This window comes from Morchella importuna (genome assembly GCF_003444635.1).
Source record: "Morchella importuna strain M04M26 chromosome Unknown Morimp01GS018, whole genome shotgun sequence".
NCBI classification, from domain to species: Eukaryota; Fungi; Ascomycota; class Pezizomycetes; order Pezizales; family Morchellaceae; genus Morchella; species Morchella importuna.
In genome coordinates this window covers 747,441-765,557 of record NW_025763415.1, presented here as the reverse complement: position 1 = coordinate 765,557, position 18,117 = coordinate 747,441, and the positions used below count along the sequence as shown (strand labels likewise).

The window sequence follows — 18,117 nt, the reverse complement described above, 5'->3', positions numbered from 1 at the left end:
TGATCCCAAACTATCCACTTCATCGGCAGTCTTTATCAGGTGCCATTTCCCTTGCCTGTATCATTGTAAAACAAACGTATGTCCATATTACATATACCGCTCTGTGGTGAACCAATGTAGCCCACGTAAGCCGCCACACTTCGTTCTACATGCACGTGTGTCATCATCCACACATCTGCTTGTAATTGGATGGGCGTTAGGTAAGATAGGGAAGGCTGATCTTGAACGAGCCGTGAGAGTACAGTATATCCGCCCCAACTACTTTTTATGTCAATTCTAGGTTGCTGGGGGCTACGTGTAGCAGTCAAATACTCAGTCTTTACCCACTGCCGGTGCAGCTAATGTTCTGTACATGGTCTGTGGTCCAACTCTGTTGGATCAAGTCGTATTTTGTGGTGTCTCTCGACATTATATTAATAGGGAACTCGGCAACTTGTTTACTGATAGTGGCTTCGTGGACGAAAATTGCGACCTATCTAGCCTAGTCTCGTCTAATCCCGTAGCTGCTGCTGGTTGGTGGCCGGAATTGATCATTGGGCTTGGATACTGATTACCTCAACCCGCACATAAGACTGGCAGGAAAAGAAAAAGAGAGGAAACAGCTTGTAGAAATAAATAAAGATACACGAATTAAGTACCACCGCCCACACTCCCATCATTGCCCATTCCATTGAGTCATTAATAAAAGTGCCAATGTATTCTATTAGAGGAAAGAAAGTCCAGCCTTCTAACCTAGCCAGCCAATACTTGCCTCAACTGCAACAAAAAGGGCTCCTTCAGCTTCGGAACCTCCGTAACCACCGGTTTTATGGGCTCGCCTGCTCTTCGCCTGAGATGGTCCTGCTTCTTCTTCCGTTTCCTTCGCTCGGCCTCAATTGGGTCTGCCTGGTCGTCGCTTTCATTTTCATCGCCGGATAGCTCGTCGTCGTCGACGTTATTGAGGTCATCGAGATCACCCTGCGTTAAAGCGAGTCAGTATAAAATTACCACAACAGGGAACGGTATTTAGGTACACACATCCGCAATGCCAAAATCACCAACGCTAAACTGGTTTTCGGGTCCAGTGGATAACCAAGCAGATTGGTCTTCACCAGCGGTAGCCATCTTCTGTCTCGTCTTGTCCTCATGCCACTTTCTCCTTCTCGCCTGCCATTTGATCAACTGGTCTATCTCATCTTTGGCCTTAACGCCATCAACCACACCAGTCTCAACGGCGTGCCTCATCAACTCGTTCATGTCAAGTGCACCTCCTGCGGGACCCTTCCTTAGAAAACCGAGAATACCCTCAAGCCATCCCATGAGATTCTCAAACAATCCATCGTCATGTATATGCACTTCATGAACAAACTTATAGAAGTTATTTTCATGCCTTGCGCAGAGGTCTATAAATGATTGCACGGTCTGATTCGGATCGCTAGACATGTCCTGGTTCTGTGCTTTCTCCACAACCTTGATCATGTCATCGATGAATATTGAAAAATCGGTGACAGAGTTGTAGACATTTGCAGACTTGTAAACGCGAATGAGGGGTTCATAGAAGATTGTGAACAGATCTCTAAACAACTGCAATGTTACTGGTTCTCCGATCATTTCCAGCATCATATTCTTATCGCGCTGGCGGGTATACAATTTGAGTAGCTGCTTGAGATGCGCAAATAGTTGTGCGGATGCTCTCATATCATCCTGGACGTTTTCGACGGCGTTGTTCCATGCAACATAAGCATTGAAAACTGTTTCAATCTGCTTTGATTCTAGCTCGGGCTGAATGTACTCGCTCCTGAGGATGGCAACGATGATATCTACGCGATCTTCTTCTGCATCTTCTCTAATTTGCTGTTTAACCTCCTCATCTGCCTCGGTGAACTCTTTCAACTTGGCGCAGAGGACCGGATCGGCGATATCCAAAGTTAGCGAATCGATGCTTTTCTGCAACTGTTTGATACCATCTCCTATCGCCATACTCAAAACTCTCTGCATCAATGATCTTGATCCAAAAGGTGTGGCCAAGAATAGATCAAGAACACCAGACATAACGGCAGCAGGATTGGCGATACGGATAACGTTTTTGAGAACAGTATAAGGAATCAGTGAGTGTATTCTCTTCCCTTGTGCAAAGAGTTCGCTGGAGTTGTCTTCGGCTAGAAATAGATGATATATTGTTGCCGCCACTTCGATACGGAGCCATTCAGCAAATTTTTTGTATTGGATAGAGAGGTCTGCAAGTTTATCCTTCTGCCTAATCTCCGCAAAAAGTTTTGTGAGACCATCTTTATGAAAAAGCTCCATTAGTATTGTACGATATTTATAGGGAGTTCAAGATAGTGAATGGGTAATTACTTGATTCAACGATTTCCCGTCGGAAGCTCTCCATATAAACGTCCAATTCCCTCGCTCTTTGTCTTGCAATCTCATAGAACCGCCTCTGTTCTTCGATTCGGATATTATCCATCGCTCTCCTTCTTTCCTCGTCGACTCTCTCCTCCGCATTCAAGGTGATCGGGTTTTCAAGCAAAAACTTTGTTATTGCTCTACTCTTAGCAATCTGCTCGTCTCCCAGCAAAGCTCTCAGGAAAGCTCTTAATGATATTCTCTGGTTTTCGCGCCAAAGCTCTACAGGAGGGTGGTCAAGAGAGCTTCGTGATGCATTTCGACTTCTACTAAGGCCAAGTGATGACCCTAGAGACGATCCAAGGGATTGTGAACGGGCATGTGATTTTGAACCGTTCCCGTTATTAGGATGTGAGTCGCCTGACGAAGATGTCAAACTTGAATTGGAAGATATTGAGGAGCGGTCATCCCCTGTAGACTGGGAAAGATAGGCGGATGCAGAGGAGCTTTGGGATTTGCGGGGAAGGGGTGGGAGAACCTTTCCTGGAATTTCTTGTCGCAACTATAGACCGTTAGCATCTAGCAGCAACCCCTCAAGAAATCATTTTCCTACCTCTTTGTGCAGCCGTACAAAAGCGCCGTATCTGCGACCTACTACAACATCAGGTTGATTCACTCTTTTTGTGCGAAGAAGGAATTCCTATGTAGCAAAATTAGTATTTTTTTTTAATTATTATTTAGACTCTGGCGCAGAATATCCTACGCACAGCATGTATGTGATGTCGAACGGTCCTCTTAACACTTATTTGCCTCACAGAAGCAATATTCACGTCCCACCCGTTAATCCAGTTTCCTTCTGGTACATTTATCAATAGACCGCCTTCATGAGCTGCTCTGTCTGCTCCACCGGCTGCCTCAATCTCTTCGAATCCTACTCGTTCTTCATATCCAGAAGCTGTTGGAATACCAGAGTTCATCATTAGTTCAACAAGCTTCTCGCATTTTAGGGCGAGTTTGCGACGTTTGGTTTCTTCGAGTCGATCTTCGGATGAGGAGATGCGTTTGTTTGCAAACGACTCAAGGAACTATGCCATCGTTAACTTTATCAAATTTCGACCACCAGCAGCTCAATTTTTACTCACCACTTGCAGTCGATCTTGCCAAAACTCCTTCTCCTTCGCTTGATTGAGAAACGGGAATTTTCGAACATGGTGTACAAAAATGTATCTGAGAATCGGCAGCTCACTATCCACGGGAGCAACCTCTCCAAGTGGTGATCTAAATGGGGCGCCGAAGCGCTGAAGCGCAGTCGGTGAGTTGAGCTCTGCAATCTCGAATCTAACCTGGGTACCAATAAGCTCTCGCTTTAAATCTATCTCAGGTCAGCTGTGATGCTAAAGCGGGGTAAATAAGTAGAACTGGAAACAAACAGTGCTCTTGTTTCCCCGTCAAAATATTGTTTCTATTCGCTCCATCATTAATCGAGAGGCTAGAGATCTCGGGGTGTGCCATGGTGAACAATGGGGTGTTCCTTAACGGATTGTTGATGATGATGCCTGACTATATTGTACGCAGATGAGATGCCGAAGCTTTGTGCGGCTGAAAGCACAGAAAGATAAAGCCACTTTTCTTTCTCCTCAAGTCGAACGGGTGAAGCGCAAGGGTAGAGTATATGTAGTAGAATGGTTAAAGCAAGATCTCTCACCCTGTATATCAACCTGACCTCTGTGTGCTGGTGTAGGTTCTTTGATGAGCTCTTTATTTATTATTCTAACTTTTCTATCGGGGATAGGTCGCTTCGTATGACGTATAGAAGGGTCTCGCCCTCACACGAAAAGAGCAAGACTGACTGCGCCTCCCGTAAGACGCGCACGCAACGCAACTGTGCATACTTACATGACGATCCACGTTCATCCATCTACCCCTGCTTGATGCACACAAACAACTAGATGGAAATGTAGGTACTGTCGTTCACGGGGTATTGGCGGATACTGGGTGATGGCGGACAGGGCAAAAAAGAGACAGCCAAGCCAACTTTTACCTGTAATTCGCCAATACCCAGTATCTACCAATACCCCGTGAACGACAGTACTCTACAGCGAGAGGGAAAATTATTGTAGAAACAGGGGTCTAAAAACAGGGCTTCTATGGCTGGGCAAGCCAATAGGACTCTTCCCATACTTCTACAATAATTTTACCTCACGCTGTAAGTGCACCAACATCCAACAACATTGTCCACTAGGGGTTGTCCCGGTTGACGGCCTAGATATAACGTTTTTAACCTGGTACCGTATCAGATTGGGAAATGGGTCATTGGCATCTAGGTAAGTACAAATTCGGTTGTGAACAAATTTGGTAGTAGGTCTGGGTCAAATAGATTACTTGTAAAAAAAGAGAATAGTTTACGCTCCCTTCACTCATTGTAGAAAGTGTGCTAATATAAGAGACCCAAAACCAAGCTTGTGGTTCTATCGGCAAAGGAAACGAAAGAACCGAATTTTCTCCGCCCGAGTATTCTAAACGCCCCGCAGTCATCTTTTTTCGGCCAAAATTAAGACAACAAGGGCGCTTGCTTTTTCACTTCACAGTCCGATATCGGGGCTCAAACCACACCAAGAGATACATACGTACTCTATTTTTCATCATCGGTATTGGCACTCATCACCTCGGAGTCTCGGCGGAAACAAGACCCAACCATTTGCTAATACCCGGCTTTGGACAAGGTAATAAAGTATGTAAGGTATGCTGGCGCATATGCACCCAAACCGTGGTGAGTTGAGGCACTCCGCCTCCAAGGTTAAGGTAAATAGAACAAAGGGCCAGCTTATATAGGTACATTAATGTAGATATAGATGTGTCTAGGTTAACTATCAGATAAGCTGCATTGATGTCGTTCCAGTACCCACAGGTCGGACAGATTCTCGTGGAATTACTTACCAGGGTAGAATACCGTATCCACGACAAGTAAATACTAGAAAACCCTTCGAATACCCGGGGCGGGTAGATCTTTGTCAGGCAAGGTGATGCCAGATAGTCATTTGCCCGTATTGGGCGTATTGTAGAGCAATCAAAGCTTGGTATATTGGTAGTGAATCGAAACTGTCCATGAAATAGTATTACTGATACTCTGCTCCCCGCGGAACTTCCTCCAATCAGTCAGTCAAGCATAAACTGGTCTGTGCCGGACCTCCGGGAACGCCGCGTAAGCATGTCTCGGCAACACTTGTAGAAATGCTTTCGTAAAACACATACTTGTAAGTACGTAGGGTGCTCTGCCACGAGGATGAATACGAAGACTTATGCTTATTAGGACGTCGTCCTGGGCGCTAGTGTTGAATGTCTGCCTTGAAGTTTTTCCATAGCTTAGCGCGAATTATCTCAGCATTAATTACATGTACATGTATGGCGCATGCTGCCCTACATACTCATCCAATATCACTCGATCGCGTTGCTATCGTTACCAAACTAGTACAGATGTGGGCGCTGGTAGTTGGTAAATACAAATTCTACTACTCCGCCTTCTTCTGATTCAACCAAATTCTTAATACTTGTCTAGTAAGTCCTCAATTTGATTTTTTATGAGCTTTTCGTAGGCGCGTTTCGGGTCATGTACGTAGGCTGCTCAGTAGCTAACTTATTATGGCCTAACGTTCCTCTGCTTTCGGAACATACTTGTTGGTTTTTTCCTGTTTTGGAGGCGTGTTTTTGTTCTCGGCGCAGTCATTCTGTTTTCGGATATTTGAGCGCTAGCATCCTGTCCACAACCAAAACCAAAGTACAACCGGATAGAAACTTTCAGGTCGAGAACATGCGCCGGTCTGTACCTCAAAAATGAGGGCTTTTGAAGGCTTACAATGGAGGGAAAATAGGTGCTTGTAGATAGAATACATACATACATGTATATATACGTGAATGTATATGTAGTTTCCCTTTTTAACGGTTTGGCAATATCTAAATCTAAAGCTAACCAAGCTTCCGGGACTCTCGCTCCTTTAATTCAAAACTAGGCTCTCGGTTTCATCCCACGATCCCCGGTAAAACCCGCAGCAGGCGCTATGGCCTCTTGGCAGTCGTTGCGTGGAAATTGGATGTTGTCACTCTACTGTTTTATCACTCTGCATACTCTCTCACTCGTCGTGCACCCCACGACCTGTATCTATCTCTCGCCAGAATACACCTTAGCTTCATTGTGGGTCTACAGAGCCTTCTTTCCATGTCACTATGTGCCATATCGTGGTAGTACCTCAGATAATCGATATCAAGATTCCAACCCCTTGTTTAAGGAAATACATTCTGGGGTTCTCCCTCCTGTAAGCGAAGGGGTATATATGCACCTGTTGGGCTGCATCCCACATCACACGAGTTTAGGCTTTGGACTCGGCTCTCAGGGGGACAGAAACTAGTCCTGGATAGGTGGTTTATTGTTTTATTATTTTGATTGAAGTAGGTCTCGGGAATTCCCTGGCGGTCCTTCGAAATCAGGAGGGAAAGAAGAAAAAAGGAAAGAAGAAATCTATTTTGTTTTTTACTTCCGGACGCGGCATACACGAACGCTTAAGGTATGTACAGCGGTGGGTATTAAGTCATCGGACGGCCTAGCCACAATTTTGCCTGCAAACGCGTATTTTGATGGCGTTCTGTCTGATCACTTATTACCCTGTACATGTGTGTATCCAAAAATTATTGCTCAACCATCTTCCTTGAAATGCTGTACGATGCACAAGGAGAGCAAATAGGTGGTGGATTAACAGAATTAGCCCTTAGAATACACACGCATGCAGGAATCTGTGTATGCAAGCGGGGTTGATGGTGGATGGAAGAGTTGGAGTTGGTTCCTGTCGCAGTTGGTACCTGCATGTATCTTGGAGAAGTCCAGCTTGGCAATACATGGGGATCTCCTCCACACTTTATCCCTAACCCTTGCCTTGGACATCACAGCTTCCTTACATCCATCTCACCTCCTCCTTCCTACTTCTAATCCCTCCTTTCCGAATTCTTTTCATCCCTTCATCGCCCCTCCTTCTTTGCCCATTTCCCTGTTCTCTTCTCCAGCTGTTCACTTCTTCACCGCTTTGTGCTTGATTCTATCGCACTCGCTCATCCCTTCAGCTGGTCTGTCTTGACAATCGCAGCTTTTGCAGCTCTTTATAAAAACGATTTGGCTGAAGCCCCTGTCTGGTTTTTTTATCTCATCCTTTGATCGCTTTCCAAAGCGTTGAAATACCTTCTATTCTTAAGCAATAAACCAAAATCAGCTATTGTTCAGTAAGAGTACTGTTTTCCGAAAGATTATCATCTCATGTCTCTCCAACAAGTCTACACGAGGTTTCTAGCCTCTCCTGACTCAAAAGCGCTGTTTGAGTCGCCATCGATGCATTTCATCACAACTCTCATCACTATCAATTCTGCTGAAGACATATTAAAGTACCTCACTCGCGAGCCTACCTTTCTCAAGAAGCGCATCGAAAAGCCGCTCTCTGCTATCGAGAACAGTGATTCGCTAGTTTTGGAAATGGAGACGGAAATGGAATTCATCAGTAGTGGGGGTAACTATCTACCTGCGTTGGATGATAATTTCTTGGCCGACCAGGTCGTTATGGTGCCAATTGTACGTTGCCCCATGTTTCATAATGATTATTTAAGTGTGAGCCGGTTGCATAGGTGGCTTGCGACTAGAGGTGTCAAAGCATCGTGCACTGACATGGGGGCTAATATCTGTGCTTCATGTTAGATCCACATCGTCAACTTTGAAGATGGGCTTATCAAGCAGATCCGTCTTTACTGGGACCAGTCATGCCTTCTAAAGCAGATTGGCGTTATTGGTCGTAACGGGCGCAATTGGCCCATCAAAGACGGTCGCGACCAGTGTAAGCTCGTGGGAACTTCAGTGGTCGGTACTACAAATGCTCCTGGCGCACCTAAACCTGCTCCTGTAGCTGTGCAGAACGGGAACGGCAATAGGACACGCGCCGGAACAAGGAAAAGTTCAGCTTCCTCCGTTGCAAGCAGCACCACCACAAACCCGACAAGAGATCCACATCGTAGTTTGTCGCTTTTCACTCCTCAGGAGGATGATACAGAGAGAATTAAGGGCCCGGCAATCGCCCCTCGTGGCTCTGCGAAACCTCCAAGCCGTGATCTTGTCGAAATCATCGGCACCAACGAGAACGGCGAACCGATCCAGAAACAGCCTGAAACATTTGTCGCTCGTAAAGGAAATAATGGATTCGCCGCGCAGCGTACCTTTGAGATCGGCAGCGAAAACGATAAGACACCTAAGAATGTAGAACGCACCGTTATTCTCGACCCCAAAAAGTACCATCATTTTGAGTTCACCGATGAACCCGAAGAGAGACCATTACCTGCTCAAGCCGCATTGACGAAGCAATCAAATCATTCTTCTTCATGGGGCTTTGAAGATTTCACTACTCCCGAGAAAAGGCCGTTGAAGCATCGCAAGGACGACGAGAGGCACTTTGGATGGAGTGACGATGAAGAGAAGCCAGAGCCAATAAAACTTCCAAAAAAGATGGTTCCCCGCAAAGATTCCGAAACACATTTCTCGATCAAAGATACAGATACTCCCGAAACCGTCGCGAAAATGAAGCTAACCGGAATCGGCCGTCCTGGTGTCAACTCCCATTTCGAGATCGCCGATGAGTCCCCAGCAGGGTCCCACGTCAAGAGGCCAACCCAAGGGAAAGCGGCACTTAACAATATTTCGGGACACTGGGGCGAGAATGATAGTCCCAGTGGCGGTTTCTTTGAAGCGTTTGGGAAAGAGCAGGCTACGGGGGGGATCAACATCGCTGGTGATGGTATCGGAACACGTAAATCCCAAGGTCGGGAGTTGAACTTCGATGACGAAGTTCCCGGCCAGCGGGTACAGGCAATCGATCTTCCAATCCGCACTAGAAGCCAAACTCAGTCAGCGAAAGATAATAACATCTGGGGTTATTAATATTAATAGGCCGCTCTAAGGAAGGTGCAAAGGGGATGCTTAACGTCTATTGAAATGCTATAATGCTATGGAGAGTAAATTACCCTGGTGGTTTTTGGTTGTCATAACGATACCTAAAGCCGGGGCTTTCTGGTATTTTTGAGCTTGTATTTCTGTGTACCGGCTGTATATGGTCTTTTCTCTCTCTTTTTTTCTCCGCTCTGAAAGATTAGGAGTCTTTTGAGGGATATTGTTGAATATTCCTGCAGCGCTGATATCATCAACCTATTCTTTTGTTCAAGTTTATTTTTATATCATACTTAGGCTTTGAAGCCACAAGGTATGATCAGGGGTTGAGAACGGCATTTGGGATCCGGATAGGAGTTTTCTACAGCATTTTTTTGTCATTATTTGGAGCGCCTAGTTGTGTCGATTTTATCTTAATAGTTTTATTCCTACCTTAACTATGCACTTACACTTATTTGCGTCCCTCCTTCACCGAATCACACAATGTTCTTCTTTGTTTTGTGGGGTGTAGCTAACTACCTATGTAGTTAGTCTCGAGGTGATCAGATTTTGTTTGATTTGATATCAATAAGGAACTAGGCTTTTAAACTCCCGTTCAAAGCGAATTTGTAGCCGCACTTGTAAACATGCCCAGCAATGACTCGATTTATGTAGTATAGTACACTTCGAGATCGGGGAATAGCTATGCATTAAAGGCAAGGATGGTTTGAATCCTTTTGGAGGTCAGCTGTCCAAGCAGAAGTTTATGGATAATGATTCATGCTAGGTGTCTAGATAATCTACTGAGCTTGATTCGTACGGCATACCCGTAAATTTGCCGATCAATGTTTATAGCAAAAGGCACACCATCAAGTCGGCCTGACCAGTTGGGGTTAGAGTTTTAGCTAATCGAGTGATATCTTATGACTAGATTACAAAAGAATTGGGAGGTTTCTGATCTAATGCTGTATCGGGAGAAGATCATATTTTAAAGGAGCTGAGATCTAGAATTGTATTGGATGTAATTTACTAAGCTGTAAACTTCTCAATAACATCAGGAATAATTTACCTACGATCATCCTAACCGTGACGGCCTTAATTAAGCTTGATGGGAAAGGGAATATCTCAACTCATAGCTATGAAATCATACAATTACATACATGTAGTACTTGATCCTAGGGAAGAGTATAAACTTATCCCCATAGTACATAGTTCCCCAGATATAGCATGATTGGTCTAATGAAAATATGGGACTCGAGCGATGATATCTCTTCCCTTTTGTCGTTAATTTGTTGTATCTTATCGCATATACCTTATCTATCTGTATAGAAAACGTATGCGCTTCTCGAAGTTGAAAGGAAGAAAAAGAGGCTCGCTATATCTATGAGAAACATCAACGAGTGATAGTGTATGATTCACTCCATTTGGAAGCTTTTCCCAAACCCACGCTTCGATTAAGTAAGGTATCAAGGCTCACTGTTCTTTCTAATTCGTATATGAATATGTTCCAAGAGAAAATGGTGTTTCAGAAATATAGGAGTCGGCGAATATATAAATTCTTATGAATTTAGTACTTACTTGTTATTAACGTTTTGTCTGTCCCGGGGCAAAGCTAAGGCTCAACCTCATGAAGATCATTACATATAATTGTGTTATGTACGGGACAGCAATTTCCATGTTTGGATTGGATGGGTGCTAGCCCCTTTACCCGACATATGTGTAAGCCGCCAGAAGATTTATAAGCCTTGCGCGTCAAGAAATGATTCGCATAATGAAGAATAACGGCCCGAGTTAGAATAGTGACCGCGCATGGAGTCTCAAATGCAATTTCCATGGGTCTTTCCGGCCTTCCTTTGTTCCAACAGCGGCTAAAAGGATCTTTCCCCTCACACTCTAGCTGCATTAGAATGTATTAAGGTTTATGGAAACAATTCTCTGGTACATGATGTCTATAGCGTTTCATATATATAGACGTAGGTGCTTCGTGATAGGAGAAAATAGTTTAATGGGATTAATAGGTACCATGGCATACGCCACTTGAGCTGAGGGCAAAATGCATGTACGTGTATACATGTAGGCACCCATCATGTCTTTCGCCAGTGGTCGGGCCATGGCAGAGGTAGCTGGATCCACGATGTAGGGAGTCGATGCCACACACGCCTGATAGTAGCGTCTATCACGTCCTGACATGTGGTAAGACCTAGAGAACTAAATTCCAACCATTATCATAGTCTGACTATTGTTGAAAGCATCATAGATCCAACTACATGTGCCTTTGTGTAATGAGCCGCCTAGAATCTTAAATCTACGTTTTCATCTCTACGTACCCTCAGCTACGGCGAGTTAATTTACCTCGAGGGTCTCTTTCATCTGGTTACAAACTCTTGAGAACAGACACAATGTCAATATCGAGCTATAAACAGCCCCGAGAGGCAGACATCTGGGGCTATGCATGTGATTGGGAAACTGCAAATTGTTGTTGTCAGTCCAAGCCCATATCACTTATTAATCTTCGAAGCCCTCAACCAGTGTTGTCTGCCATCAAGACATTCGATTAAAAATTCGCGATCGGGCATTGTAGCACCAAACAACTGGTGAACCGCTGATCCCGGGTTCTTTTTCGCCTATAGTATGTGTTTTATTTTTACCTCTTTTCCCTCTACTTCCATCCAAAAATAGTAGTACGCTGCTGCAACTGGTAACTAAGCCACACCTCGCCGGAACTAATCTTGCATAGGTACTCTGGATAGGGCTGGAACTATGCTCAATTCCCTGTATTCTTATTTGGTACAAGATCTGGTACATACATGAGGAACAGCTGCAGCTTTATGTAAGCACGCATTCCTGCGTGATGAATTACAGAACTTCATTCGTGGGAATATCGGCACCTCGGGAAATAAAGCGATCAGACTTGAGAAAAGGATTGAAAGGAATGAACATGCCTTATATCTATGCTTTCTCCAGGATTTAGGAACCGAATATCCGTGATTATTGTAATCATCGCACTCTGAGCTCGATAACCCGCCAATCTTGTACTAATTGTTCGGGCTATCACGCGATTAGTTTGTTGTCCGAACGGACGAAAGTTTGCGGCAAAGCCGGTGAACCGGGTGTTACATTTTGGACAGGTACAAATGTGCCTCAACGGACAATCCTTCTTCTAGCAGTAACTAGCACTGAGGAGAAAAATTCGGCTAAGTCAGTCCAATAAGCAGCATGGGGGGTGTGCTTTTAGGATTAGGAACTAACTACATACATATACATACCTATTTCTAAACGGTAGGGATTATCTAATTTATCGCCCTTTAGTGTTTTGCTTTCTCTCATTTCTAGTCTCAATAATGAGATCCCCATATTTTAGGGGTACCTATTTATCAATTAAGTTGGCTGAACCCTTAAGGGTACTTGTGTGCCACACGCCTACATGAAGTTACCTACCGAAAAGGTTCAGGCGATTAATTGGCGCCTGCGGGAAAGATTTTGGTGGCAAGTGTCAGGAAGTGGTACCTAAGTACGTACCAGTACATATGTGTATTCGCATACCACTCAGGTAAATAATTGCATTAAATTTTGCTACAAGATGTCTATGATCTCTTATAATTATGACTTGGAAAGATTTGCTGCTGATTTTATGGCTTCAGCCTTGAGCCTTATAGTGGGCATAAACCGACTAGACATAAACATCGTCGAACGAGAAATATCGGTAATTATATATCGTGTTTAAACTTTCATGCTCAGCAGTCATCATTGCATAAACACGTCCTAGACTGCCTAGGTGTGAGCATATCTAGACTTCCTATGCGGCCAATTCACCCACAGATTGGAAGCTAGGAGAATAGAGAATTTTCCTGCTTAGGCGAGTAGATGTTCCACGTTATGGTTCACTCCACTGGACCAGCTTCGTGGCATTGAATATGTGCTCGAGGTAGAGCAGGTATGTGCTTTGAATCTCAATCCAGAAATCGGGAGTGTGGTCAGCTTTAGACAAATTTGAGAACTGAACTAATGAATATCGGGGTCTATAGACATGATTCTCGGCAAGGTATTGTCGTTTGAGAGGGGAAAATATGGTGAGCTTCGAATTCTCACAAGTAGTTGTAGCTAGAGTACATAACCAATTGCAATGTCAGATCTGCAGGGAACTGACAGTCTTAAGCGCATTGGTAACACTGCTGGCATATGATGTATGTATAACTGCCAGTGGCAGTGGCATAGCTACATGTGCTCTAGGGCCGACGTGCGGGGATAAATGCGTCGTCTCGAGGTCGGCTCTATCCGTCAAGAGACTTAATTTCGGGTTACATAATCAAATAACACACAAGCATTTTGTTATTGGTCAAAATTAGCTTCTCTTGCCCATGATTCACATACTGCACCTGAGCCGCTTCTAATTTGTGCATGTCTATTGGGTATCGTGAAACGGCCCTATTTAGAAACAATCTTTTCGTTGCGCTTACCTTAAGGGGATTCTCGCGCCAAAATCAAGCTATGGGGTAATAGGCGAAAGGAATGAATTGAGATAATTCTACCTTTAACATCAGGTACACTTTAGGTGTACCTACATAGGTGCTCTAGGTAACTACTCGCGACCAGCAACAAGAACCCGAAAATGCACGTCCTAATCTGCAATTTCCATTGGAGTAGAAGTCAAAAATACACCAAAGACTTGCAGCTGCATATTCGGGTTCTTGTTGCTGGTCGCGAGTACAGCTTTAAGTCAGATCAGTATGCACAATCGCATGTCATCTAACACATGAAACGGCGCTTAAGGATCTGTTGCTGACTCTATTGTCTTAGGTCCAGTGTACCTACTGGTTGAGCATAAATGTCGATATCTACTCTACCTGGAAACTTGGGGTTGTAAAAAAAAAAAAGCAGAAAAAAGAAATGTGCACATCCTAAATCCATCCTGCACCTTTCAGCCCCCCAACCCCCTATCACAACCGATGTAGCGTCCTGTGGGACGGACTCACACATATTCTACCTGCCTGCTCTGTAATACTTGACCACTCTCTGACAGACAGGGGAAGCCGCTCAGAATACAATGACCCGGGGACTGGAGTACCCAGTAGGTACTCTGCCTCCCTGCATGTTGATCCCTACATAGCCTACTTTATATTACCCTTCCCTCCCCCCCCCCCAAGAGATAATACGACCCTTTTCCCTCCCTTCTTGATCACCATTTCTCTCCACTAACAAGTGTCTCTCTGTTTTGGCCTTGGGCTGATCGATAGACAAAGATAATAATGGCGAACGTGGTGGGATACAACCGCGTGTTTGCGCTACTGGGTTTGGTTCTCAGCAGTGTCTGTGTTTTGACCAATGCCGCAGCGACTCCAATACCTGCTACTGTGTTGGAAAAGAGGGCCGGCGAGAAGATACAGGTATTTGATCTCGAAAATATCTGTAGGATATCAGGGGCTACAAGTAAGTGGATTTGGTGGATCTTTTTCTCCTCCCTTTTATTTCGTTGATATTATACACAACTCATTATAAACAATTGATCGACACTGGGCTAATGATTGAATTCGTGCTTTTCTAGGTGTAATGATAAATAATACAATGTGGATCAACGGAGGAGACATAAACGTATGCTATTCGTCTACAAACTGCACCACTTGGACTGATATTAGTAAGTTTTCTCTGGTCTCTTTCTTTCATTACTATAATCATTACTAGTATCAGTTTTTTCATATTCTTTTCATAATTCCTAACCTCTCTCACTTGACAGGCAACTACCTAATTGCAGTCTCCTTCGACAGAGCCTACACCACTGTCCAGCTCCCTAGCATCGAGTACAAAGCCTTCCTCAAGCCGCGCGATGTCCCCGCCTCTACCCGGGGCGTCCTCTGGCGTAACGGTAACGGCACCAAGCTCTACCAATTCGCCGGCCGCATCACAAACAACGAGACGTCCGCGATCCGGAACGAAACCGCCGACCCCAACATGTTTTGGAGCTACGACATCGCATCGGACACCTGGGAATACCTTTCCCAGTCTCTGACCCCCTCGTGGGACCTCTTTCAAGTCAGCATTCCGGAGCAGGATACAGCCTTTTCGTTTGGGTCGTGGGGAGGACTGCCGTATCAGTGGAGAAGTAGCATGTTACAGTTGGATGGTGCGCAGAGTCTGGATGAGAGGTTGGAGACGACGAATATCCCGACGGGTGATAACGATAGGGGCGCTATGATGCACCTGGATATTCCTGGGAAGGATAAGGGTCTGCTGCTGCTCACTGGGGGACATCATGCTACAGAGGCTGGTGATCAACCTGATGTGAGTATTTACTTCCCTCTACCCCGCGACGGATCGGGGCGGATTGTTGGTGTGTGGCAGCTAATTCAGAGTTTTATATAGATCTCATTAGAATTTGTGCGTCTGTACGATATTGAGACTAAAACATGGTATAACCAGAGCACAAGCACCGATGGCCCAGACGGAGCATACCCAAACCCACGGCACAACTACTGCGCCCAGGTTGTCTCCAAAAGCGACAGGTCCTGGGATATCTTCATGTACGGCGGTGACTACAGCGACGTCTACAACAAAAACACGCTGAACGGGCTCTGGATCCTCTCAATACCAACCTTCCGCTGGTTCTACTTTACAAACCCCAACTCGGCCGTTCCACAGTCCGGCACCACCTGCCAGGCCATCGGCTCACACTTTATCGTCTTTGGAGGCTGGAACTACTGGAACGTGTCGCCCGTGTCGGGGCCAAACTGCACAGAATCCTTCAAGGTCTTTGACCTCAACAAGTGGCAATGGACAAATAGCTTCGACCCCGACGCAGACCTCTACGATGCCCCCACCAAAGTCGCCGAATGGAAGGACGCAAACAAGGCCCCCATCAACGGCTGGGACACGGGCGTGCAGGCACTCTTTGCCGGCATGAACGCCTCCTCAGTCGCCACCGCGTCCGCCTCCGCCTCCGCAACATCATCCGCGTCAGCAGCACCAGTAGCCGAAGAATCATCGGGCTCAAAGCTCGGCCCGATACTGGGCGGTGTTCTGGGAGGCCTTGTGGGAATTGGCGCGGTCCTTGTCGGAATCCTCTTCCTCCTCAAGAGAAAGAAGCAAAAGGCCACGGAGGAGCGCCACGAGATTGGCGACGAGTCGAAGATCTATGTCGAGATGCCGGCGCCGTATATCCCGCAGGAGCCGCCATCAGAATTGCCAGCGGGAAATATGGGCCATTATGCGCCGTCGGGATCGCCACCGAGTGAGATGCCGCCGGACCCGGTGAAGATTAGTGGAGATGCGACGAGGTAGAGCGGCTACATAATATAGGCAGGATGCCTTCTTATCTGCGCTGGGAGCCGAGGGGGGAGAGGAGTTAATGTACGATATGTTTGGGTGTGGGTCTGTTTTGAGGAAAGGGTGTTATATATCATGGTTTAAATGTACTGTACTTACACTTGGTATTCTTTTCTTCTTTTTTTATCTTGGCTGTAAGTTTATGTATGGTAGATATTGCATGAGCCGGAGTACAGGAGCCCTTAGTCTTGAGAGCTCTCTCTCTTTTTTCTTTTCTTTCTTCCCCTTTCTTCAGCTCTTGGTTTACTGGGGGGTTAGTTTTAGGATGCTCTAGTACGTACAGTTAAATGTACTTGTTAATGAATTCAGCGAATTGAAGAACCTGTTTCTGCCTGGCCTGTCATATCAATGCTTCTAGATCTCTATGCCCATGCCTAGACCCATCCCAATGACATCCCATCCCATCCCTTCACATGTTGAAACACACCCCAGCTAGAAGCCCAGGCTCCAGAGCTAGCAGGAACCATGGTAAGCTTCCCCACGGATGTCAAGAAGCTTGTTTTTGCACATGCATGCAGGGGAGAGCGAGATAAGTTTTTTTGCTAAGTGGGCTTGGCAGAATCCGGTGACAGGGTGAGGATGGAGGGTTGAGGGTGGTCCGGTGTGGGTTAGTTTGGCGGGGTACATAGAGGCATCTGGGTGGTGGGTGGTGTACCTAACCGAAGAGATGTAGAGGACGGGTGGCCTCTCTGCCTGAGCACGGCGTTGGCCCGGGTCCGGACCCGGGTGGGTCCGCATGCTATTGCTCTCGTGGTTGACAACTAGAGAAGGTTATTTCACCGGCGTCAGCATCCGTTCCCAAATGCGAAGCCAGTTAGCATTCCTGGAATATAAGGTTTAATGAGGAACTGTGTAGCTATGTGGGTGATGCGGTGGCGGCGGTGGTGGTGGTGGTGGCGGTGGTTAGGATTATATCAGTTGAGATTAGTGCTGAGTGGGAGTTCATGCTGCTGTATCTGGTATGTGTCGAGTTGGACCTCTGAGCTCCCCGGTGTGTTTTAAACCCATATATCAATGCTTAGAGGCCTTGATGGATGTTGTTATGAGGGAATGCTATTGCTATTAAAGTATAGAGGAGAGATGAGATGTATTGGAACCTTGGAGGAAGAGGGAAGAATGGATGTGGAAGGTGGATCGAAGTGAGGGGAGACTTCTTAGCTACTATTTTCCTTACCAGGATGATCTTCTTAGGAGTAAATCGGGGCTTTATCTTCGGCGGTGGGGTAAGCCCGTTTTTGTGGTATGGTGCTTATCGTAGGGAAGTTGTTTGGTCAGTGTAGTTGCATCATGAGTTATCACTCGCTCTACAAACCGCCCGACGCCTCTGTTAAGGCTATTGCGTTGTGTTTAATTGGCGTGGCTATAGCTATCTCTTTGGGTCTATATCTAGTTTAGACATCCCTGACGTTTCCTCTCTGTGAGTGAGAAGATGCTGGGGTTTGGTGGATAACTAGAAATCGTTGAATCCGAGGCTAAAAGCGCAGGTGTGTTTGCTTAGAGGCCGTTCTCTCAGGGAATGGACGACT

The 18,117-nt window shown here is 45.7% G+C and overlaps 3 protein-coding genes across 3 annotated transcripts; 2 read left to right on the top strand and 1 right to left on the bottom strand.

Moving 5' to 3' along the window:
• Positions 1-732: 732 nt before the first annotated feature.
• On the bottom strand, positions 733-3,840 carry LAJ45_06363 (uncharacterized protein; the record flags this gene model as incomplete). Its single annotated transcript, XM_046115927.1, has 7 exons — positions 733-957; positions 1,018-2,267; positions 2,338-2,890; positions 2,942-3,028; positions 3,096-3,413; positions 3,471-3,700; positions 3,759-3,840. The coding sequence occupies 7 exons, from the start codon at positions 3,838-3,840 to the stop codon at positions 733-735; spliced, it is 2,745 nt and encodes a 914-aa protein (XP_045971036.1).
• A 3,787-nt stretch (positions 3,841-7,627) lies between these two features.
• Positions 7,628-9,289, top strand: LAJ45_06362 (uncharacterized protein; the record flags this gene model as incomplete). Its single annotated transcript, XM_046115926.1, has 2 exons — positions 7,628-7,936; positions 8,060-9,289. The coding sequence occupies 2 exons, from the start codon at positions 7,628-7,630 to the stop codon at positions 9,287-9,289; spliced, it is 1,539 nt and encodes a 512-aa protein (XP_045971035.1).
• Positions 9,290-14,318: 5,029 nt separating this feature from the next.
• Positions 14,319-16,546, top strand: LAJ45_06361 (uncharacterized protein; the record flags this gene model as incomplete). The annotated part of the gene is made up of 5 exons (XM_046115925.1): positions 14,319-14,342; positions 14,509-14,701; positions 14,817-14,906; positions 15,006-15,550; positions 15,632-16,546. 5 exons carry the CDS (start codon positions 14,319-14,321, stop codon positions 16,544-16,546), a joined length of 1,767 nt encoding a protein of 588 aa, XP_045971034.1.
• Between the last annotated feature and the right edge of the window lie 1,571 nt (positions 16,547-18,117).